Below are 25,021 nucleotides of genomic sequence, written 5' to 3'. Positions count from 1 at the left end.
TCCCTTCCACCTTCCCTCTCCTCTCCCCTCTCCCTCCTCCTCCCCCATGGTCAGTTTTACCTATTCTAAGCATGATTGCATGGGAATAAATCCCATTGAACTCAATAAGCATGCAAATGATCAAAGCAGTCCTCCACTTCACCTCCTCCTCCTCCCTCCCATCACCTCCCTTCTGCCTCTTCCCTCCTCCTTCCTTCATCCCTCCCCCTCCTAATTCCCTCCTTCCCCTTCGCCTCCTCCCTCTCCTGTCGTCCCTCCCTTCCACCTTCCCTCTCCTCTCCCCTCTCCCTCCTCCTCCCCCATGGTCAGTTTTACCTATTCTAAGCATGATTGCATGGGAGTAAATCCCATTGAACTCAATAAGCATGCAAATGATCAGACCTGCCTTTCCCTTCATTCCCCTCTCCTCTCCCTTCCTCCTCCTTTCTTTCCTCCCCTCTTCCTTCTTCTCCTCCCCCCACCATGGTCAGTTTTACATATGGTAAGCATGATTGCACAGGAGCAAATCCCACTGAATTCAATCAGCATGTAAATGATCAAACCTGCCCTCGTCCTCCCCCTCCTTCCTGCTCCCATCCCCCTCCTTCCCTGTGCCCTTCCTCCCCTCCATCCTCCTCCCCTACCCCTGCCATTTTTCCTCCTCCCCTCCCCATTCCCTGTGGTCAGTTTCACCTGTCCTAAGCATGATTGCAGGGGAGTCAATCCCATTGAACTCAATAAGCGTGCAAATGATCAATCCATTCTCAGCAACCTTGCACAGGATTCCATTTCTTACCTCCCAGATTAAAAAGCAGAGAAATTCACTAACGTCTGAGATATTGTACTGCCCTACACATTTGTAAAAATGCAAACACAATTTGGGTTGGTATTTCACAGTCCAATCCACTTCCTATGTAGCTTGGAACAATTTGGCAATATGTGCCTCTGAGCATATGGTGAGTGGTGGCAACACCTGCAATCAGCCCAAATAACAGAAACAAGATATGTGCTGTGCTGATCTTGTTTTAGCAGGGAGGATTTTTACAAATTTGTAGGGCAGTACGATATCTCAGAGAGGAGGTCAAGTCTCCTGCCCCCCTGGTGCATTCACTATAGCTGCCCAATTTGCCTGCTTTTTAAAGTTTGATAGTCATATCTGTGGGGTATAGGTACGTTCTTAACCCACAAGGGTTTTTTTTTTCCTGTTAGTGAATTTACAAAAAAGGGTATCTGTAGTAAAACTGTAGGAATGTTTAAATGTCTAAAACTACAGGGGAAAATTGTTTAAAAACAGAAGCATCATTACAGAAGCAATAAAAAGTTTTTACTTAGCATCTGCTACACAGAAAATCTTTGCTAATCAGATACTGATCTTTGCATGGCAGAACTAACACAGGTGTAGCTGGAGGCCAGAAAAGGATCTGTCCTTGGAGCTTCCTACCATTTTTGTTTTAGAAGAGGCAGTTTTGAAGATGAGTGTTGGTGCTCACTGAGAGAGTGTTTAACCATTTCCCCAATCTACATTGCCTCCTGAAACTGCTTTTGGCTCTGCAGTGTTTGTTTGAGGTGGGGGAAACAGATACAGCACAGAATTACTTTTCCCCTGGAAGTTACAAGCTCCATACTTCAGCATCTTTTAAGCCTTTTAAGAAGACACCTTACCCAGTCTGCATCTGTCTTCAAACTGCTTTTTTAGATGTTTTCAAAGCTTTTTTTGAAAGATGTTTTGTTTTAATGTATTTTAAAGTTCTTTGTTATTAAGATTTTTGAGAGTGCCTTTAGTGTTTTTGTTTGCCGCCCTGGGCTCCTTCTGGGAGGAAGGGTAGGATATAAATTTAATAAATAAATAAATAAATAATCTGCTGTGGTTTATCATAGCTTAGTGAGACCCTAACAAGTCCCTCCAGATCTTTCAAACCCTTTCACATTTAACAGCTCCATAGGAAACATCTAATCCAAACCACTAACTAGACTGAAAACTCAGATAATACCAACCAACTCCACATTTTATAGATGAAATAAATAAGTATATAATAGGTAGGAGCTAATTATAGTATATTATGTAGGCCACAGTTATAAACATACTTCTAAGCAAGAATGTTTACGATTGGTCCTTTACATCAGCCTTTCCCAACCTTTGGGTCCCTAGATGTTGCTGGACTACAACTCCCATCAGCCCCAGCCAGCATGGCCAACGACCAGGAAATATGTGAACTGCAGTCTAGCAACATCCAGGGAGCCAAAGGTTTGGAAAGGCTGCTTTACATGCGTGCATAAACTCACAACTGGCCAAAGATTTGTATATGCACAGTGATGTAATTCTCTGGGTTGGCTCCAAAGATGCCCTTCCCCCATTGGAGAAGGCTTCCTCCATCAAAGAAAGATTCCTTCCATCAGAGAAAAGGGAACCTGTGGATCCCATCCTTTGTCTTTTTCAGTAGCAGTAATAATGATTACAATCATAATGACTATTTAGGGCCTCGTTCGCAATCATTTAGCACACAATGAGAATGTACAGATATGTACTGTGGTACATAGCTTGTTCAGAGCATAGACTTCTTCCTAGTAATATGGGTTTGGGGGTTGAGATGGATGATTTCTATGAGTCCCCTTCCAGCCTCTGATTTGGAATCCTGCACCTCGAGGTGAGAAACCTGCCCCACTGGTCAGCTGAGTCTTTTTCGTTAATCTAATAGAGTGGCCAGGTGGGCTAATGGGTCTGTCAAGTGCCCATTAACTGGTGAATGGGCCAGGGAGATCCTATTGTTATTGAAACTCTTCAGGAGAGCCCCTTCCCTCTTGGGGCCAAAAAGAGAGGCTTGTGTTTTTAGTTGGGTCTGAGGAAAGGCTGGGAGCTGGAGATACTCAAAGAGGCTGGCTCCCTGCATCACAGCTTTAGGATGCTTTCTGTAAGCCTGATGGATAACCAAGATCTATTGGACTGCTGATGTTTTCAACCCCTCCATCTTAAGCTCAGATTGGAATGTGTGTAAATAAACAAACCATATTTCATAGACACCACAGTCTCCACTGACCTTCTTTCCAAGGAAACCAAACCCTAGGCAAGCACAAGGACCCTTGGAGATCTCTCACCACTCAGAGAGTGGGGTGGTGTGCAACACTATATTATCCAAACGGCAGTGTTTTGTCATACAGCTGCCTTCTCTTCATCATAGCGTGCAGAGAGTGAAAGAGAGCCAGGAACATAAGGAAGGTGAGAGATAGGACTGTGTTCATTTATCCAGCAGAAAGCCGTGTGTGTGGTCACACATAAGGCTGAAAGAGAAGTTCAGATTCCCACTCAACCATGAAACTCATTGGAAGATTTTGGGTCAGTCATTCTCTCTTAGCCTAAACCAGCCTTTCCCAACCAGTGTGCCTCCAGATGTTGTTGGACCACAATTCCCATCTTTCCTTACCATTGGCAATGCTGGCTGAGGCTGATGAGAGTTGTGGCCCAACAACACCTGGAGACACACTGGTTGGGAAAGGCTGGCCTAAGCTATTTCTAGGGATGGGCAAGAAATTAGATTCAGTTCACATTTAAAGCCAAATCTATAAAATTTGCATTGTCCAAAACAATATGAGAACCAAAACATAGCCACCCTTCAAAATCTGCACTTCCCAGGATTCTTTTGGGGAAGCCATGACTGTTTAAAGTGGAATAATAGTTGAATAAATGTGTGGTGTGAATGTGGCCTTAGAGGCTCCTAGTGAAATTGATTGACAGTAAGTTCAGGACAGAGGACATTAAGTACTTTTTCAGGTAATACAGAATTAACTTATGAATTAATTGCCACAAGATGTTATAATGCCTGCTAAAAAGGCTCTTAAATAAACTACATAAATTCATGAATTATTATAGTTAAAAATGACACCCATGGCCATATTTACAAGTTCCATATTTTGAATGATCTTCATCATGTCCTGTGGTTGGATACTTTTGGAACAAGTGCACTCTGCTAGCAAGACCACCACTTTGATCAAGTCCAACATGATAATTCTTATGCTTCCTGTAAACGTAGAGTAACTATGAAGAAGTCAATAGTATATTTTAAGGCACTATTAAGCCATTATGATGCTGTAGCTGCTGTTATGAGATGAATTGTCCTCTGACAGTTTAAAGAGCAACAATACACCTTGAGTTACAACAGCCCAGCATTGAGTTTCTCGACATAGGGAAGCTCTGGTGCATACTCATACACTAGCCATTACACCCAGCTGCAGTGTACATATACCAGGTGGGAAACCTCCAGCTTGTGGGTCAGCCTTGGCCTTCCAGGGGGTCCAATTTGGTCTGTGAGGCCATTTTACCCAAACCATGCCTACCTGTCCATCAGCTGCTGTCACAGAGTGACATCACTTGATGGGCAGGAGGGTGGGGTGCGGCTGTCTGCTTTGCCAGTACATTCTTTGAATGGAACCCTCTGCTCATCAGCTGGTGAGTGGAGAGTTCAATCCTGCTGGGTGTGGCTTCACCAGCGCTGTGTACCTTTAGGCATGGTGTGGAGGAAAAAGTGAATAGAGAGGAGGTTTTCTCCATCTCTCATAATAGTAGCACCTGGAATCATCCAAGGAAGATGAATGTGGGACGATTCAGGACAGACAAAAGAAATGTACCTCTTTACGCAGCACATAGTTAAACGATGGAATTCACTCCCATGAGATGTTGCGATGACCACCATGAAGAAGACTTTGCCATGGGATTCGGTAAATCCATGGAGGATGAGGCAGTCAAGAGCTACTAGTCGTGATGGCTGTGTGTACTACTTCCAGTGTCAGAGGCAGTGTGCCTCTGAATACTAGTTGCTGGGCATCATGAGTGGGGAGAATGCCGTTGCACTCAGGTTCTGTTTACAAGCTTCTCATAGCTACCCTCAATGTATAGCTACCCTCAATGCATTGTGGAAATTGCATTAGACAAAGGGCAGCTGTAATCTCTATACACATTTACCTGGGAGTAAATCCAATTTAACTGCAGACATATCTGAGATTGCTGTGTGCAGCACAGCACAGGTCATGCAGACCAAGTCACGTACCATTCCCTGCTCTAGGTGGATCTGGTGTCTGGATGTGTGTGCTTTCTTTCTCAGTTATTGAAAACTGTGGGAAATAACACGTTTCGTATATGTGCATGTTAATCTCTCAACACTGAGTTTGAAATAAATATTAACTGATGAAATAATTAACAGGTGTCGCCATCATTTAAATGCTATTACAGTTAAACTGGGATTGTGTATAGTTTTTGAATCCTCCCTTTCTCCTGTGGACAGGGGCTCAACACAAGGTGCATGCAAGTCCTCTTTTGTTTCAAATAAGTGTGTGCGATGATGAGAAAATGCTCAGTTCCTTTTCCAGCTCAGGCAAGGAAATGATGATTATGGATTGATCATAATTTGATCCATACTAAACAGAGATTTACATTGGTTTATATTTTCTGCGAAATTATAATTGTCTGTCTGAACAGACTTCTATCAAAAGTATGTGCTGGTGAAGGAAGCTTTCACAGCCAAAAAGGAACAACAGCAAGCGTACCAAGAGGAAGAACAAACTAGTAAGGCTTTGTGTTTTGTAGACATATTTTGTTGCAAGCCAGTGTGGTGTAGTGGTTAAGGTGTTGGACTACGACCTGGGAGACCAGGGTTCGAATCCCTACATAGCTGTGAAGCTCACTGGGTGACCTTGGGCCAGTCACTGCCTCTCAGCCTCATGAAAACCCTGTTCATAGGGTCGCCATAAATCGGAATCGACTTGAAGGCAGTACATTTACATTACATCTGGACATATTTTGAACGTATAATTTTGTTTGCCAACACCATGCTGACATCATTGCTGAGTAAGGTGGTATTTTCTAATCTATCTATGAATCATATCATTTGTATTCCATGCTTCTTCCAAGCAACTCAAGGTGGCATAGAGGGTGCCCCCCCGCTTTTTATCCTGACCACAACCCTGTGAGGCAGGTTAGGCAAAGAGGAAATGAGTGGGCCAACATCTCCCAGTGACTTTTATTGTTAATGAGGAATTTGAACCCATGTTTCCCAGATCCAAGATAATTTTCCCTGACCCAGCTCCTTAACAAGGGCCTATAATGGATATTGGCCTGTTTCTCAGCTTCACATTCAGTAATCATAAACAAACAAAACCTCCTTACAAATTGCCCACGATTATGCTTGGGGTATAAGGATGGCAGCCCCTTGATGCCATCTTTGATTTTTTTTCTTGCTGATATATGAGCTGGCTGGTCCGTCCAGAATTTACCAGGCTGAAAGGTGGCAACACCACCACCCCGGCCCATGTGTACAGTGTCTTTATTCCCACCCCCACAAATGGAATGACCCTCCTCTAGAAGGAAGCCATCGCGTGGGGCGGGGGTGGGGATAGGGAACGCCAATGGAAAGGGGCTCCTCGGAGGGTGTGGACCTGCATGCCAGCGAGGGAGGGGGGGGGCTTGAAACTCTCCCTCTCAATGGAAACTTTTGATGAATTATTCATTAGGCAAAAAAAGGAAGAAAAAAGGAAGAAAAAAGGAAGGGGGGGGAGAAGAGCGAGCGAGCGAGCCCGAAGTGCTGATGTCAGTCCGGAGGAAGGAGCCTAGCGCAGAGGCTGCTGCTGCTGCTGCTGCTGCTGCAGAGAGAGAGAGAGAGAGAGAGAGAGAGAGAGAAAGGGGCACTGACTGAGCATAAGGGTGCAGCATGCTGCCTGGCTCCTGTTCCACTTCCAGCCTCTTCAGTAGCAGCGGCGGCGGCGGCGGCGTTGCTCCGGCGGAGAGCGCAGGGCCAAAAGGGGACCGCGGGGAAGAGGAGGAGGAGGAGGAGGAGAGAGCGCGATGGCTCGCCTGCGGGGCAGCGGCGGCGGCTGCGGCGGCTCTTTCTGGCTCCTGGTGCTGGCGGCGGCGTGCCTGCTGCCGCGTGCTCAGGTGAGGAAGCCGGTCCGGTGCCCTGCCGTCTGCAGCTGCACCAAGGAATCCATCATATGCGTCGGATCCGCCAACGTGCCGCGAAGCCCCAGCGACATCAGCTCCTTGTAAGTCAAGCCGAGGGAGGGGCTGAGAGGGGAAATCTGCTCCCCCTCTTCTCGGGCAGTGTGTGTCGGGTCTTTAAAGGAAAAAAAACAAACAACTTTCCCCGCTGGATGCTCAGTTCACATAAGGTGCATCGGAAGAGGCGAAGGGTGGTGCCCGGCGTTCCCCGAGCGGTCTGGGGTAGTGCATGCTTGCGCAGCGGGTGAGGTGCTGAGGTTGTCGAAAAGGTATTTTATTTCTTTTCGGCGTGAGAGCGCGGGGGCTTGAGCAGACCGTTCCAGGGAACAGAAAGGTGGGGGCGAAATGGACCAGCGTCTGAAACTCCTCAGGTCACTAGGGAGATGGAGCAAGTGGCCATATTAAGAGTCCTGGAGAGAAAGAAATCATTTACATCTGGATAATTAGTGATCTGGCTTTAACTGCCTTGGAACAAAGATGGTTCAGGTTCCTGGAACTTGACAGAGAGTTAGCTGCCTTTGGATGAAATGTAGGACTTTCCAACTTTCAACATCACTTTGAAATCAACTTCAGGCATTCTTTGACCCTGTTTCACACACTGATGGTTTCTTTTCATTCGGATATCACACACACACAGAGAGAGGAAAAATGTATATATGTAATACATATGAAAATAAATCCATACACTAAGGGGAGAAACAAAGCAGATCCTAACTCGTTGGCAAAGAGGCTGTAAAAAAAGTACACAGTATTTAGGATTAATCAATACATACGGTGAAAGGAGAAACTATTGAGAAGCAGGTTCAGAATGGGGGACATTTTGTCTATATTTCAATAGAATAAAAAGAGGTGGCAGGATCTTCAATGGGAGAGGACATGGAAAAGCTGTTAATAGAGATGATGATGTTGATGATGATCACAATAAAAAGTGTTGTAATTAGTTCCTGTGGATTTTTCTCCATTTTTCTCCCCACTCCCCAGGAGCCTGGTAAATGGAACCTTTTCTGAAATAAAAGAGAGAATGTTTTCTCATTTGCCTTCCCTGCAATTGCTGTAAGTATTGTGTTTTTTTAAAAAAGAGATGATCAAAGCTCTCCCCTAGGTAGATGCATCATGGAACTTTGAAAGAGCTGTTTCCAAATCACAGTTTGGGAGCCACCAAAGGCCTGGTGAATGTTAATTTCTGCAACCTGGGAAAGACTGAAAGGTGCATCCAGTGCCAACATTTGCACTGGAAGGGTTTGCAAGTAAAGAGCTAAGGAATCATTACTTTGGAAAGGAAAGGTTAGCACAGAAACTGTGATAAATCGACATACGATTGTAAAACAATATCTCAAATGCACTATGGTGTTTATTTATTTCATTTGTGTAAGGGTGGGGGCCCCACCACAAACAGTCCTGTTGTTTGGCATTCCTTTAAAGGAGTATGCTAAAATAAAGGGCGGGGGCACGGAGGAATGTTGCTCCAGCTGCAATGTTACTTTGTTGAGGAGCAACCCAAGAAATTGGCCTCTTTGGCACCCCCACAATAATCAACCTCCTCCTTATGTCTCTGTCATCACAGAACCATTCCCAACTTGGTTCCTTCCATTTCCAAATTGGTTTGGGTGGGCTGAGTTACAACATCCACACTTTTAAATCACAATCCATATTGTGGTTCCTGATCCTGACTCCCTGGGCCCCACTTTCACCTGGGAAAGGATAGATGCCTCTCAGACTCTCATTCATTCATGGGTGAAGAGGAGAGAGGAGCCCACCGGATGGCTTAGTAGTGCCAAAATCTATATCCCCCGCACTGGATTTTTCTTGGTTTGGGAAGTATTGGTACTTATCCCCATCCAGCCACAAAGATACCCTGGCCCACAGACTGGAAAATAAATGTTTTATACTGTTTCTGCTCCCAGAAGTCTCCCTTGGGAGCAATGCAGTGAATTGCCACATTGTGCAATGAGTTCTCTGATGCAATACAATGAGCTGCCAAATTGTGCAATGAGTTGCACAACAGCTGACAAAGGGATATATTGAAATTATTGTAGCAAATTGTAAAGACCAATGACAGTGTAACATCTGTCCCCTCCTGTACTATACTAGCCATTGTCCTTCAGGTTATAAATTGTGGTTTACTTTGATGCATGAGTGCTTCTGATCTTTTTAGTCTGACTGTTTTACTGAAACTTTTGCACTCGTTACCATTTTATGATTTGTGGTTGCTGTGATATTTGCACTCCTGTTTTGTGATCACCAAAATCTTTTTTGTTTAACCAGTAAAATGTAGAACTTGTTTTTAAAAAATCAGTGCAGCACAGGCTGCACACACCAGCACATATTCATGATGTCATCAATTAGCGCCGACATGGATAGGCTTCTAGACATGTCTGCTAAGACCTGTAGGCTCTGGAGGATCTACTGTAATCTGTTGAAGCCCACTTGTGGATTTTATATATTTTGCCAAGTTCCACCAATCTGGTCAAAAATATTCATGTGGAAATAATTCAGTGGTAACTGTAAGAAATCAGTTGTAACCATTGGAGAGTGATAGCTATTTATCCCAAGAGGTCAGTTCCACAAGCTAGCAAAGGTTTTTGGGTCTATAATAGCTCTACACTAGGAAGAAAAATGGAATATGCATATTTAGCCATCCAGCTGAAGATAAGGATAGCACCACCCACCTGTTGAACTCTTTTTTTCCTTGAGGGGAAGAGAAGTCCCTAGAAATGTGTAAATTGCCTGAAAGTTGGGGGCTCTTCCTCCACATCTGCAATGTACTATAGGATATAGTTCAGAGTTAAGGTGTCATTTCCTCAATTGTCCCTATTTTTGCTCATTGTCCCTATTTTTATGTATTTCTGTTCCACTGGACTCAGTATGATGGGCTATTCTCTGCTAAGAATAGTTTATTGGGCCAGGAGTCATAGATACTGGTCCTTTTCTGCTGCAGCCTGGAGTGGCAAGACCAAGGCAGTGACTTCTAATTCCCTTTTGTCATCTAATAATGTAATGTATTGCCACCCTGCAGTTCCAGGATGGTCTGGCCTGGTGTGTCCCATCCAGGGTTAAAACAATTATCCATACAAATAGTTATATCAATCATATTAGTATTTTCTATGGTTATTAAATTATGGCTACATTTTGCAATTGATTTTTTAAAGTTTGTTTTATTCATCTCTCTGTGTTTTCTAAACTACAAAACATAAATGAGACAATGGGAATCCAAGTCAGGAAAAATGCTAAATAAATGTTTGACAGTGATATAGAACTATGACTATCAGCCTGTCCAATATATTCATTATGTCTTCCCAATGCTCTATCATGCTCTGACATGATAAAGAAACAGAACCCAAAATAAGGCTGTGCAGAAAAGAGGAGCAGGCCTGATTCTTTATGGACAAGGTCAACAGTAGTGGGGAGCAGTTTAGTTACTACTCCAGTGGTGTCCCTGCACATACCAGGACTCAGAGTACCCAGTGAAGCAGCCATCAACAAGATCCTATTATCCAAATGGGTTGACCTCTCCTTCCCTCTATTGCCATCCCAAGGCTACCAGAGGACCACCTTGCCTTGAAATACAGGGGAGGTGGGAGAGAACCCTGGGGGGTTGTGCACCCTTTAGCTCCTAGCGTTCCAACTGAGGTGGCCCTTCACTTCCCCAGCTTCCACGACAGATCTACTTAAGAACCATCTTTTTCTAAGAAGAGAGATCTAGCTTTCAATACATGTTTTTCTTTCCTTACAGTTTGTATATATATATATATATATATATATATATATAATATTTATTGATGTTTTAATATTTTTATGAAAATATTTTGTGAGATTTGCCTGAAAAGCCAGATAGAAATTTAATTTAATTAAATCCCTTTACTTTCCCTCATTTAAAATGAATGGCTACCATTGGGAACAACATTAGGATGGGCTACAGATACATCAGTCCTAACAATAATAATGGGACATCCTGGAGAGGAGCAAGGTCTCTCTTTCTCCTCTGAAGACAGCTCCACCTCCTGACCTTCTGAACACAATGTCTGGCATGAGAGGAAGGGGAAGTGTTCCTTAACTCCTTCTTGGGGCTATGGTCACTTAAGGCAGGGATGAGGAATCTGTGGCCCCTCAGATGTTGTTGGACTTAAACTCCCTTCAGCCCCAGCTACCACATCCAATGGTTAGGGATAGTGGGAGATGTAGTTCAACAACATCTGGAGGGCCACAGGTTCCTCATTCCTGGTTTACAGGGACAAAGTCAGATTTGGGAAAATAGGAATGTCCCTGCCCCTTGCCCTCTCTCTGCAAATAGTCATAGTGCTGAACAGAATCGGGATTTCTGGTTACCCATCTGTGGAATGCTGTCCCATTTGGTGCTTTTGCTGACATTATTCTGGTGCCTCCCCCCCCCCCAGGCTTTCGCTAGACTTAAAAGATTTTGGTTTTGTTACTAGTGTTACCATGATTTTTTAAAAAAAGATATAATGTATTTATGATTATGTTTTTAAATGTGTTGTAAGCCGCTTAGGGAACTTTGGGTAACATGCAACTAGCAAGTCATAATAATAATAGGTATAAGAACTGTCAACTCCACCGTCTTTGCTATCCACTAATCTTATAAGTTATTGCTGCTGCAGTTTGGTGGGGCATGGAACAATCAAATCAGCTTTTCCACTGTGGATGTGGGTATAATCAATGAGTGACCTCTATTTTTCTCCCCTTCTGTCTGTCAAATTTGATGGGCCTTTGCAGTGTAACATATTTATCCTTATCCTTACATTTATATCCTGCCCTTCCTCCTAGAAGGAGCCCAGGGCAGCAGACAACAAATAATAAAACACCAAGAACATCTTAAAAACAAAACATCTAAAAAAATAAAAAATCTTCTTGCCTTCCGATTTGTCGCAGATCAGCTATAAGTATATAATATATATCAAACCTGTCCATTAATACATACAAGATCACTTTTCTCCATAAGCTATCTAATTAATCGTCAAATCCCATTATCATCATTTCATTTTTATCTTTCAACAAAAAGTCTAAAAGAGGCTTCCATTCCTTAAGAAATATATCTGTCGATTTTTCTCTAATTAAGCATGTCAATTTATCCATCTCTACTAAGTCCATTAACTTCAATAACCATTCTTCCATTGTTGGTGTTGATTCCATTTTCCATTTTTGTGCATATAATAATCTTGCTGCCGTAATCATATATAATATTATTCTTCCATATTTTTTTTATGTTTGTTTATCCATAAAACCCAATAAAAAAAATTCTGGCTTTGTCTGAATATTTATCTTTAAAAATTTTTGCATCATCCTACCTATCTGTGCCCAGAATGATTTTGCCTGTATTATTATGTTTTTGTTGTTTGACTTTGTTTTGTTTGTCTTCTGAAAATTTGAATAAAAATTATTAAAAAAAAAAATCTAAAAAACATCTTAGAAACAAAACATCTTTAAAAATGTCTTTAAAACATCTTTAAAACAATTCCAATACAGATTCCATGTAAAACATGTAGATCTTGAACACCAAACATATGCCAGGTAAAAAGGTTAGAAATTTTCGACTAGGCTATTCTTTGTAAACTGAAATATTCATGTGGCCCATTGCATTGTTTCTACTTTGAACTTTTATCTGCGATACTGCTATGTAAATGTTTCTGGAAACCTGGTTAATTAGATTTCAGTCTACCTCTTTCTTCTTCCTAATCTTACTATGTTTCAACTGCATATCATTCATTGTTAATTGGACAAGTTCAGGCCAATGTTTGTGATCATCTGTGCCCATGTGCCAACTTGCCACCTGTATAAGAAAGGCTCATGGTGACAAGGGATGTATTCAACTATGTGGCTTACTGAATTATGGTTTCAACAGAAACAATCAGCTTCCATGTCTTTCTTACTTACTTGCTATGTCTGTATTGCCATGTCTCACTGATGGGAGGGAGAAATGATGCTTTGCTTCTAAACCACACGTAGAGTAGCCATGTATGCATTGCCAAAAAAGAAAAAGAAATGACAAAGAGAAAATGCATTGCCAAAAAAGAGGTCAAAAGAGGAAAGAAATGTGCCTAACATTTGCATGTGATAATATGCATGTATAGGTGGAAATATAGAAATAATCACTATGATTTAAATAGAAATACAGTGCATCTCACTGTAGTGGGAAAGACTGTGACAACATGACCTCTGTGTCTGCTCAATCTGCTATCTAGGTGTTATGGGTCGATGAGCATCTTCATGGCTCTTGCTATTCCTTCTTATCCTTTATCTTTAAAGTGGGCTTGGATTAGTCAGTCCTTCAAACAGAGGACACTTTAAATATTTTCAGACAGTCTTCTGTAAAGTAGGGCACATGGCCACCCTACTTATAGGGCAATGCACAGAACTATTTCCCTTGCAGAAGGCACATATGTCAAAATGTATTGAGCATTTTCATTCAGTGTAATCAGTCCTCCATTTCCATCTAAAGTTTGCCTCTAGTTACTAGCGCAGGCTGCTGTTTGGGGGCAAATGGAGCACTGCCCTATCCACTAATTGGCTGTCAGTCAGATCCCACCTGCCTGCCTTCTTACTTACAAGTTACAACCAATCTAGGGAGTGGCTCCGCCTACAGTTTCCTTTCTCCTCCCAGTGGAGTCCTTGCAGAGCTCAGTAGAGGAAGATAGGGACAAAACTAGGATTAGTTGACTGTGCTGTCATTTGCTGTGGCTTCACCTACTGTTGGTCTCCATGTCATCTGCCCTACCAGTTCTAGTGGGCACCAGCCACCACTGTTGGTTATTTGGACAATAAGACCTGAGCCCACTTGTCTGTGATAGTTTCTTAATTGTCTTCTCCCCTTTCAGCTCCCCCCTTCATCTGCCATGAATGGAAGAGTACTAAAACTTCTCGCCTGCCATATGAACTTTTGGGAAACTCCCAGAGCTCCTCCCCTTCAGTCAACTCCCTTGCTCCTTCATTTTCTATTATTAAACATATGGCAAAGCTATGGAATTTTAAATTTCTTTTTTCCTGCCACCTGAAGAGTTGCCTTTGCTAACAGAGCAAAGTGCGCTTAGTTGCATGCCAGTGGGGTGGGAGAGTATTAAATGAGCAGTTATCACTTAAATGATGAGCAGCTGATGACCTGTATTTGGTTCTTGTTGTGCATTCTCAATAAGCTTACTAACGGAAGCTCAGCTTTGTTTAGCATTTCTTTATGATGCCATAAATTGTATCATGATACGTTTTAATGGGTTTCCCCATTTGTATTCTGGTTTTTAGATTGCTGAATTCTAACTCATTTACAATCATTCGCGATGATGCCTTTGGTGGTCTCTTCCATCTAGAGTACTTGTAAGTTTATTTGTTTGTTTGATGTAGTAAGGTAAGATTTCTTAAAAGAATGAAGCTACTCCCAATGATTTCCTAGTATGCTGTCCTTTCTCTAGATGTCATCACATGCTCTGACTCATGGGGGCAAGTGGATGTGTCTCAAACTATTCAACATTTCTGCTTTCTACCACAAGTTGTAATGTGTAAACTAGGAACTAGTACAATTTCCCAAGAGAAGATACCAGATACAGGGAGGCCTTTCTTTGCAGGGAATGTACATAAATTTCCATTTAGCACATTGCAACTTAGAGTGGAATGCTGAAGTGCAATCTTGCTTGTCTTTTTGTTTCCTAAAGTGGCCATTTTTAGCACTTAATGTCCATTTATTTCCAGAGGGGAAGCCATGTTTGTCTGTTGCAGCAAAAACAACTAAGAGTCTTCTGGGACCTTCAAGTTTGTTAGTCTTTCAGCCTTTAAGCCTCTTTGTTGTTAACTGGAGAAGTTGTAGATTACTTGTTAAATGTGTTTGACGTTCTATTATCCTTTTATGTCTAATGGCCAGGATTCCATGCACCTCAAGGAGGCTTTGAATTGTCTTTCACAGACAGCAGTCTCCCCACCACCATCCATGCCACATCGGAAACTGCTTTTAAAACTGAGGGAACTTCCAAAAACAGACTGTGATAAACCATGAGGTGGGGCAATGCCTGCTATGTATGAAGCACGTTTAAAAAAAAAATCCCACTGGGCATGCTCAAGCCTTCCAGTGTGCCTGAAGTAGTTCTTTGGATTCCAGCCAATGTGCCAATGATTAAGAGCTGGTGCAAAATTTGTTATCTCACTCCAGTGGAGATATATTATGTGTGGACAATAGAAGAACATTTAAATCTTATGAAATGTGCCACTGTTCATACTGAAAAGCTGAATTACAGTAGGTTAAATGAGGATGCTTCACTGAAAAATGGATAAGTTGACCGATTACCCCAACTAGAGATGTGCTAGAATTCTGCCCAATTTGGATTTGATATTGATTTTCTATTAATTTGCTTATTCTGAATTGTTGCAGATCGGATTTTTGTGCAGCAGCTTTCTGTGGCTATTGTCAGAAATTGATTTTTTTAAAAAATTCCACCTCTAAAATATCAAGGAAGAATGATAATTTTATTAATATTTACTTTTAAAATATCAACATTTCCTTTTAAAATATTGATATTAATATTCAGTCATGCAATCTATTGCATCCTGATTGATGCATTTTCCCTCTGTGCAATAGGATTGATGTCTAAAGTAACAAATTAAGATTACACGAATAGCCACAGCTCTTAATATTACCATTCTATATATGATGGTAGACATATTCTTAGCTCTGGTGTATTGCCATCAGGTGCAGCTTTTTGCCACGTTCACTTCCATAGCGTCCTAGAACCAGGTTCCTTCTGATAAACAGCATGGATGGCCTCCACCACCTCCTTGACTTCCTTTCCATTTCATAGCCTAACCATAAAATCAAGATGTTCCTGTCCATAAATTGCATTCTGATTCAGGAAATCAGTGTTTCATACAGTCACCTTTGATTAAGTAAATGCCTGTTTGACATTTCTGGACAGGGCTAGAAATCAGGTCCGAAAGGCAAAGGTATTTTCCCCCTAACTAGATTTATGTTATTGCCCCTTTAAAAAACCCCAACGCAACTCATATTTTAAAAATCCCCCCACCCCAATTTTATGCTGAATAGTTATATCCTGCTCCTGGTTTTATTATATGAAATTGATTTTAGTAACTTAGGTTGTTTTTATCGTGCTTTATGTATTTTACAATTTTTTTGCAAGCCGTTTTAAGTTTACTTTATAAAGAAATGGGGAAATAAATGTAAAAATCAATAAATAAGTACTTTCAAATCCTATTGATTACAGTAGGAAAGTACACACTTAAATATCTCCCACTGAAATCAATGGGACAACAGTGCTAAGATTCGGCTGGATCATGCCCTACATTCCTTTTTGTATTGGTTCTAACATTTTACAGTTTCTATGGGCATTGCTTCTCTGAACTCAGGAGAGGAGGGTTATATATGTTTCAAGAAATGCAACTAACAGCACAATCCCATGCATGTTTACTCAGAAGTAAGCCCCATTACATCTTCAAAGCTTACTCCCAGCAGGTAGATGTGCATAGGAAAACAACTGGGAAGTCAGTGCATTCATTATGCTGTTCCTCATTGCCTTAATGTCTTGTGCAGCTAGTGCCTCTTAAAAAATTACACGTATAGTTTTCTTCCAAGAGCAGGAAGCAGTCCTGCGGGGCAGATCCTTTGCTGCCAGTCTTGAAACAGCACTAGTCTAACATGGCATGTTGTGACTATAGGTCAACTGGCTCTGTGAAAGGTTTAGCCGTTGTCTGATGGGATTGTTTCAGCAGCATATGTCTGACTCACAAGAACAATTGTTAAATCCAAAGCAATGAAAACATCCTTGCAACTAGAGATGTGGGAAAAATTTGATTCCGTTTGCATTTCAAGCTGAATCTATCAAATGTGCACTTTCTGAAACAAGAGGAGAACCGAAACACAGCCGTCCTTCAAACTTAGCTCTTGTTTGAATTTTGCAATAATCAAACAATGTTTACAAAAATGCATACATTAGGTGACAGTGTGCATAAAATGAACATATAAGTGAAAATAACATATAAAATGCATTATATGACGAGAAATGGCTTGCAAAAATCTGTACCTTAGTCAAAACTGCCTACAAAACTGTCTTCATTTGGAGAAACACACACTAAGATCCTGGAGAATTTTCACACGGATCTTTAAACACACACACACAAATTGCTGCAGAGATGTGGAGAACTGAATTTAAGACTGGAAAAATATGAAAATGAGAGAAGCAAAATGGACAGATCCCGCCATCCCTACTTGCAGCACAGCCTAAAGCCTGCCAAGAGCCCTGCTGCTTACACAGAGCTCCTGCACTGTTCCCTGGAGATGACTTTCATGGGTGCCACTAGAAGTTTGGTTAACAGAGACTTTTGTTCAAATAGACGACAGCATACCTTAAGCCTAAAAAGGGGAATAAGACTTTTCACTTGATGACCCCCCTCCCCCTTTTCTTCCATCTTCAGCTTTTCCTGCTTCCTGAACTTTCTGCTTTTCTGCAAGTACTAAAATATTCCCTTAACATATATCTTTAAAACAAATCTTTCTGCATAGATTTATTGAAGGAAACAAAATAGAAACCATTTCAAGAAATGCATTTCGCGGCCTTCGAGACTTGACACACCTGTAAGTCTTCTAATGCTAATTTGAATTATTTATATCTTACATAAGATATAAATATCTTTTGGGATATACATTTTAAATAAAACAATAAATGCTGTAGTCCTTGTTGAAGAAAATATAAGACTAAATAATCAAATGGACCTAGAATTGATGATGGGAGGCAATGTATTCTGAGCTCTTCATAGTACTCAATTCACAAGTCACTTAGATCGAAATCTTCTCATTCTATTTACATATAAAGAGAATCACATTGTTAAGACTCATCATTTCTAGGATTGTTTTATGGTTAATGATCAATCAGTGACTTATGTCAATGTTTTAATGTTTCACAGTCCTGCTCATAAACTGTTTTGTAATGTGGGGAACCAGATTTGTCTGATTTAGCTGTTTTTCCAAGAGTCTGAGATAAACCTGACAAGCTTGGGAATAAGCACTGGACATCTGCTGGAGGCTCTGCACTGGCAACAGAGAAAGCGAGAGAGCGAGAGAGAGCGAGAGAGAGCGAGAACGAACATCTGATGCACTAATCAGAGCTCCTGAAATTACAACCAGACATAATAATTCTGTTTAGCCTTGTTTGCATGCCCCATCATGTGCCCAGGACTGTACAATGTTGGTCACTCACCCCTGCTGTCCACTGACTCTTACTCTTTCTCCCTCCAGGCCCAATGACGGGCAGTGGGGAGAAGAAGCAGGAAGAGTCAAGATGGCTAGCTCAGGGGCCGACATGGTACTTCAAGGCCCACAAAAACCTGAATTAGCCCAGGAATGTGGGAATCAGAGGGTGACAATCAGAAGTATATTCACTAACAGGCAAAAAAAAACTTTCAGTTTAAGAACTTACAGATATTTCTATCAAGCCAACAGATATTTCTATCAAACTTTAAAAAGCAGGGAATTTGGGCAGTTATAGTGAATGCACAAAGGGAGCAGGAGACCTAACCTCCTCTCTGAGATATTGTACCACCCTATAAATTTGTAAAACAATTTGGGTTGGTCTTTCACAGTCCAATCCACTTGCTGTGTAGTTTAGAAGAATTTGGTGACATGTACCTCTGAGCATACAGTGAGTGGTAGAAACACCTGCAATCAGGACTACAACTCCAAAGATGGAAAATTACATTTTTTGTATGTTTGTTGGTGTTCCTCTTACTTTGCTTCTTCCCTGTGTTACTACTGTCCCCTGTGTTACTACTACTGTTATTACTGTTCCCTGTATTACTACTGTAGTACTACTGTACCTAGAACATTATATTTCTTTCATTATCCAAGAAATCTGTGTTAAATTTATTTTTATTAATTTCAAAGCCTTTTTATTGGTCAATATCATATGATGATGAAGACAGACTTTTGTGTTTCAAACTAGAGGTTATGTTCTATATCTATTTTGGGTGCATTAACAGTTGAATCTGAGACTGCAGTTTGATGTAAAATCAGACTGATTACAATATGCTGCTATTTAAGCAATGACTCTAGCTGTTGGAAAAAATAAACTTGGCCTGCCCAAGATGCACGTGTTCAGCCTGCTATGCCTGAACCACTCCACTTAAGGAAGGGCGGGCATGGTCAATTAAAACATAGAGTAGATGTAGAAATTTGCTAGAATATATTTCACCTCCCACTGATTTATCTTGGGCAAACTGAGACACTCCTCATGTCCACTGGATACTTTTCTGCAGAATAGTCAGTGCCATTATTCCACAATTGTTTTTGGAGTTTTTTATTGTAAATTTTACAAAGTGTTGCTGTACTTCACATATTCACAAAAACAGAGCAAAAGAAAATGATTTACTATAGGAAACTTCACTAAAATTGGATTGCAAAGTAAATCAAACATATTCAATGTGACTATCTGAACTATACCAACTGTCTTAATATTGTTGCTTCCTCCTTCCTAAAACAAGATCAGCACAGCACATGTCTTGTTTCTGTTATTTGGGCTGATTGCAGGTGTTGCCACCACTCACCATATGCTCAGAGACACATGTTACCAAATTCTTCCAAGGTACACAGGAAGTGGATTGGACAGTGGGAAGACCAACCCAAATTGTGTTTGCATTTTGATAAATTTGTAGGGCAGTACAATATCTCAGAGAGGAGGTCAGGTCTCTTGCTCCCTTGGTGCATTCACTATAGCTGCCCAATTTCCCTGCTTATGGGGTGAGATTGGGTGGGCAGGCACTGGGCAGAGGGAATCCAAAAGGAAAACGTGAACAGTATCAGTGTTTTTCAGGATTTCCCCTTTTTATTCTACAGCAGGCACATGAAGTCTCCCACCCAAATTTTAACCAAAGCTGTAACTGGCCACATCCACACCAGACCTTTATTCCACTTTAGACAGTCATGGCTTCCCCCAAAGAATCCTGGAAAGTGTAGTTTGTGCAAGGTGCTGAGGACTGTTAGGAGAAGCCCTATTCCCTTACAGAGCTATAATCCTCAGAACAGGAGCTGATTGTTAAATCACTCTGGCCACTGGATCTCTGTCAGCAGAATAGAAGTCTCCTAACAACTCTTGACATCCTTCCCAAACTACACTTGCTAGAATTATTTGGGCAAGCCATGACTGTTTAAAGTGGAATAAATATGTGGCGTGGGTGTGGCCACCTGATTAGCCAAGCCAAACAGCTGTGAGTCTGGCAGTTTAGAATACTGATAGTTGGTTCTTACTGAGCATGCCTGCGCTATCATAGAGTCCAATGTTAAATTTCTTAAATTAAAAATCAGCTATGCATTTTAAAAAAATGTCAGAAATAGGATTTCTAGCACTGTAAACATGGCTGATTTTAAATTAATTTCAACAAATTATGAGACCACTGACAGAAAAGAGTCCAACGGGTCTGTTTCCCCCCCTTGTTTTACACTTGGAACTCTTGATGCTCTCTGAGTGTTTTGTGTATCACTATGAAAACTTAGAGAGTTGTTAAGCAAGAGCTTCTGAGTTCAGGACTATACATTTTGTAAGGTTTTGTTTTGAAATGAGCTTTGGGGAAGCAGCAGAATGACATGGGGATATTTTCAATTTAACATTGTAGAATGTGAAAAATCCATGCTGGCTATGCAGCCACTCTCATGGCTGTATAATTTCAGAATAACAGCATTGGGTTTTAAATCAGCCCACATTTATACAAAACAATTCATGCTAATAGCATTTTAAGTGATGCATTATGGAGCTACAAATTTCAGTATTTACTTTCACCTTGTTAATTAGAGTACATTTCACACATCACTTGATCGGTCAACACACCTACCTGCATGCTGGATCTTAGACAGGTCATAAACGCACAAGCAACTCAGCAGTGTGCTCTGCTACTGCCAATCAGGCAAGAAGCAGTGCAGGGGACACATATGGCCCTGGTGCTGGTACAGTGAGGTTGGTGACAGAGATGGAAGCTGGTAACAATACCAACTAACTCCATTCCCAACTATCACTCTCAAGCAATAGCTAGCAAGGCACTCAGTGCATATTTGGACTTCCTCCCTCAGAGCTCTCAGTGTTCCAAAAGCTGCTTATATAGCTCTCATTGGCTTCCTTCTCCCTTTGATGACATCAGCAGCTAGCTGACTGGTTCTTTGATTCAGCCAAATTCCTGCAACCTCCCCTAGATCTTTCTGCTCACCGTTCTTATACAGGATAGTTTGAGGACTGGCACCAGTTGCCCTGCTGTGGATTCTGGAAGTGCCATTTCAACATACAGTCATCAAGGTAGAGACATACATGCTTGAATTGTCCTCTGGTTCAGACATACCTACCGACCAGTATAGAATTTCACTCTCCCCACTGTGGTTCAGCCAGGCCAGTGTTTATACAGTCATAGACAGACACACTTGGCATCTGGCATGTTTATCCAGTTAAATGTTTATTCAGTGCCTTTTTAAAAAAAGAAGCCAGTGCACTTTTTAATTTGAAATATTGTTCTGAGTAAGAGTGTGTCTTAACGGCTATCACATGGGGCAGCCAATGAGCATTATGTACAGCCAGCTCCTGCTGGAAACAGGAAGAACTAGTTGCTCCTGAGCTAGATTCTATGAGAGTGTTTGGGCATCTGGCCACAAATTCACAGTGGGCTCAATACTCATCATATGTAGTTCTGTACCGGGCCTTTCTGTGTGTGCTGTTTTTTCCCATCCGAAGCAACAGAAAGAAATTTGTTGGATGGCACTTTGAGACTAACTTTTCAAAGCTTTTAATTACATAAACAAAAACAATGCTTTTCTATTCTTATGAAGTAAGTCAGAGTGTTTTGGATTTCTATTAATTTTAAAGGGTTTTATTCATTCATAATCTTATTACTCATTGTCAACATTGGGAACTGGCTAGCACCCAATGGTTAACATTAGCTAAATGTTGCTCTGTTTAGTGATTGTCATCTCTCTGACAATTTTAACACCTAACTTTACTTTTCCAGTTCTTTGGCCAATAACCAGATTAAAGCTCTGCCAAGAGATGTCTTCAGTGATTTAGATTCTCTGATTGAACTGTAAGTAAAGCCAACCAAACCATTTGCGTTGTTGTAAGCCTGTCCTTGTGTGGCTTTTAAAACCTGATCTTGGAATTTTGGATTAGCATTTTGAGCTTTGTGTACTTTATACTGATTCTGAAAATGAACACATCAAATTATATTTGCTTTGTGGCAGCCTGATTCCAGATTATCCAGTGAAATATTTTCCATTACTTTTTTATTAATGATAATATTCATGGTGCTCTTATCAAGGTTGTCGATGCACATTCCCCCAGCTCCTGGAGTAGGCTTTTTGAGCTCACTCATAAAGTCCCTTTTTGCAATTACACGTTTTTCTTTTAGTATGGAACAATTGTATTTGAGGTGATGGGGGGGTGATATGAAAGCTCAGTCTGTGATGTTTGATCTGTGATGGCTCATCCACACAGGAAAGTCACCATTCAGTGTGAATCAAGCAATGATGAACATGCATGAGCAAATGAGCCTCTCCAAATATGAACTTACAAGTGTTTCGAGTTTTACCTGATTTTGTGGGATCCTTTTAAAATAAAACTATACTATCCTTGCAGTTTAGTTGATTATTTTTAAGGTGTTAGCATTAATGGATCAATTAGCCAAAGTTCAGTATTTTTCCACCTCTTAGACTTCACTCCTATATATTATTTATTATTATTGCCCACCCTTCACCTACAGTGGGTTACAACAACGTTAAAATACAGTGTTAACTTTTTTTGAAACAATCAGAATCACAAAATAGGGTGAGTCCTAAAAATATACTGTACGTCTCAGGTGTCAACAGCCATGGTAAAGAGGTGCATCTTTAGCATTTGTCTAAAGCAGTACAGTGAGGTTGCCTGACACACTTCAGTGGGGAGGGAGGTCCACAACTTAGGGGCTGCCACAGTGCCCTCTCCTTGGCCACCTCCCCCCAAGTTTCTGAGGGTGGTGGAACTACCAAATGGGCCCCTTCTGCTGATCTCAACACCTGAGAGGGTCTTTAGGGAAGGAGGCAGTCTTTCGGATATTTGGGACCCAAGTCAGTTAGGGCTTTAAATGCTAGTGCAAGTAACTTGAATTGGTCCTAGAAATGAACTGGCAACCAATGCAGCTGTTTTAAAACAGGAGTTATATAAGATCTAATAGCAACCCTAGCTAGTAATCTGGCTGCTGCATTTTGGACCAACTGAAATTTCCTAGTTGTCTTCAAGGGCAGCACTACATAGAGTGCATTGCAATAATCCATTCTGGAAGTTACCACGGCATAGAGTACTGTGGCCAAGTCATCTCTGTCCAAAAGGGGCTGAAGCTGGAGAACCAGCCAGAGCTGGAAAAGAACACTACTAGCCACTAAGGCCACCTGAGCCTCCAGTGACAATGTTGCTTCCAGGAATATCCCCAAGCTATGGACCTGCTCTTTCCAGGGGAGTGCCATCTAGAACAGACCATATCTCCATGACCTGGACTTGAGAATTCTGGACCACTAACACCTCTATTGCTTTAGGATTCAGCCTCAATTTATTGACCCACATCCAACCCATCGCTACCACCAAGCACCGGTCCAGCATCTCAACTGCCTCTCCTGATTCAGATGGAACAGAAAGATAGAGCTGGGTGTCATCTGCATATTGATGACACCTCACTTCAGATTGTCTGATGATAGCTCCTGCAGCTTCATATTGATGTTAAATTGCATGGGAGACAAGATGGAACCCTGTGGAACACCATAGTCCAACTCCCATGGTGCCATACAGTAGCCTCCCATAGTTACATTTTGGAAGCAGCCCTGGACGTAGGAGCAGAATCATTGAAGCACAGTGCCCAAACCCCCACCTCCCAGAGACACTCCAAAAGGATACTGTGGTCAACAGTATCAAAAGCCACTGAGAGATTGAAGACAGCAAGCAGGGTTGCACTCTTTCCCGACAGATGTCGTCAACCAGGGCATTGAAGGCAGTTTCAGTGCCATGGCCAGGCCCAAAGCCAGACTGGAATGGATCCAAGTAATTAGTTTTCTCCAAGCATACTTGAAGGTGAACCTCCATCACTTCCTTGAGCATTTATTCAATTTATATCCTGCCCTTCCTCCCAGAAGGAGTCCACACTTACCTGGAATTCAATCTCATTGGATTTAAGACTTACTTCTGAGTAGACATGCATTGGATTGTGCTCTAAACAACTATTTTCCAACAACTTTGAATATTGATATGATTGAATTATGGGCTTTTGAGTCTAGACTTCTCCCAACCAAACTTCTTTCAAATCTCACTATAGACTCCTTGCACCTTTGGGCCAAATTCAGCGTTAAATGGGATTCTTTTTTGCTTTCCTCCATATGTTCTTAAACCAAAAGCAATACTAACAGGCTGCTACTCAGGTTAGATGAAGGACTCACAATTGGCCTCCCTGCTAAGAAAAAGATATGAGGACTCTGCATCTTTTCACCCAAGCATGGGAAAGCAGCTGGATGTATTTGTGCAGTGTTAAGTGGACAACAAATTGCAGGAACAGAAAGGGTTAAGTAGTCGTCTCTCTGCCTTCGTCCCACACCGGCTCATCTTCAGCTCTCCATTCCACTCTTAAGATCAAATCAACTCTCCCTTATGTAGGAGAGCCCAATGTTTATTTTCCAGTGCTCTTTCGGTCTTGGGTGATGTAGGTTTTCTTTTGATAGCTTGTTTCCTTTTCCTTTGGTTCTCTTATTTGTGGCAGTGTCCTGACAGCCACTGATAAAGACAATCTTAAGCAGTTATGCACTACACTAGCCAGTGTTTGAACTGGGTTGTTAAAACCTGAGAACTGGTATAGTGCATAGCAGGGATTGCCAGTTTGGTGCCCACAGGCTCTGCTAAAATTAGGCTTAAAAGAAGCATTCTCTTTTAACCAATACAATAGATAGTGGTATGTGCTTAGCTGTGGTATCTTTGTGGTGCCTACAACAGTTCATCTGGTTTGCAAATATGTCCATGGGCTGAAAAAGTTTGGCTTTCTCGTTATGTGCCTTCAAGTCGATTACGGCGGCCCTAT

At 41.6% G+C, this 25,021-nt stretch overlaps 1 protein-coding gene across 2 annotated transcripts in view; it reads left to right on the top strand.

Annotated features, from left to right (window-relative positions):
- Positions 1-6,573: 6,573 nt before the first annotated feature.
- LGI2 (leucine rich repeat LGI family member 2) overlaps positions 6,574-25,021 on the top strand; it is a 42,630-nt gene continuing 24,182 nt past the window's right edge. The window contains exons 1-5 of one of the 2 annotated variants that reach the window (XM_061584415.1): positions 6,574-7,005; positions 7,943-8,014; positions 14,210-14,281; positions 17,469-17,540; positions 21,944-22,015. In XM_061584415.1, the coding sequence (XP_061440399.1) occupies positions 6,809-7,005; positions 7,943-8,014; positions 14,210-14,281; positions 17,469-17,540; positions 21,944-22,015 (485 nt within the window). In that variant the 5' untranslated portion in view covers positions 6,574-6,808. The remainder of the gene's footprint in view (positions 7,006-7,942; positions 8,015-14,209; positions 14,282-17,468; positions 17,541-21,943; positions 22,016-25,021) is intronic. The other variant, XM_061584416.1, reaches the window with a different exon arrangement.

This window comes from Rhineura floridana, chromosome 9 (assembly GCF_030035675.1).
Source record: "Rhineura floridana isolate rRhiFlo1 chromosome 9, rRhiFlo1.hap2, whole genome shotgun sequence".
NCBI lineage: Eukaryota > Metazoa > Chordata > Lepidosauria > Squamata > Rhineuridae > Rhineura > Rhineura floridana.
Note: the sequence above shows the minus strand (reverse complement) of the source record. Positions and strands in the feature narration are given on the sequence as shown.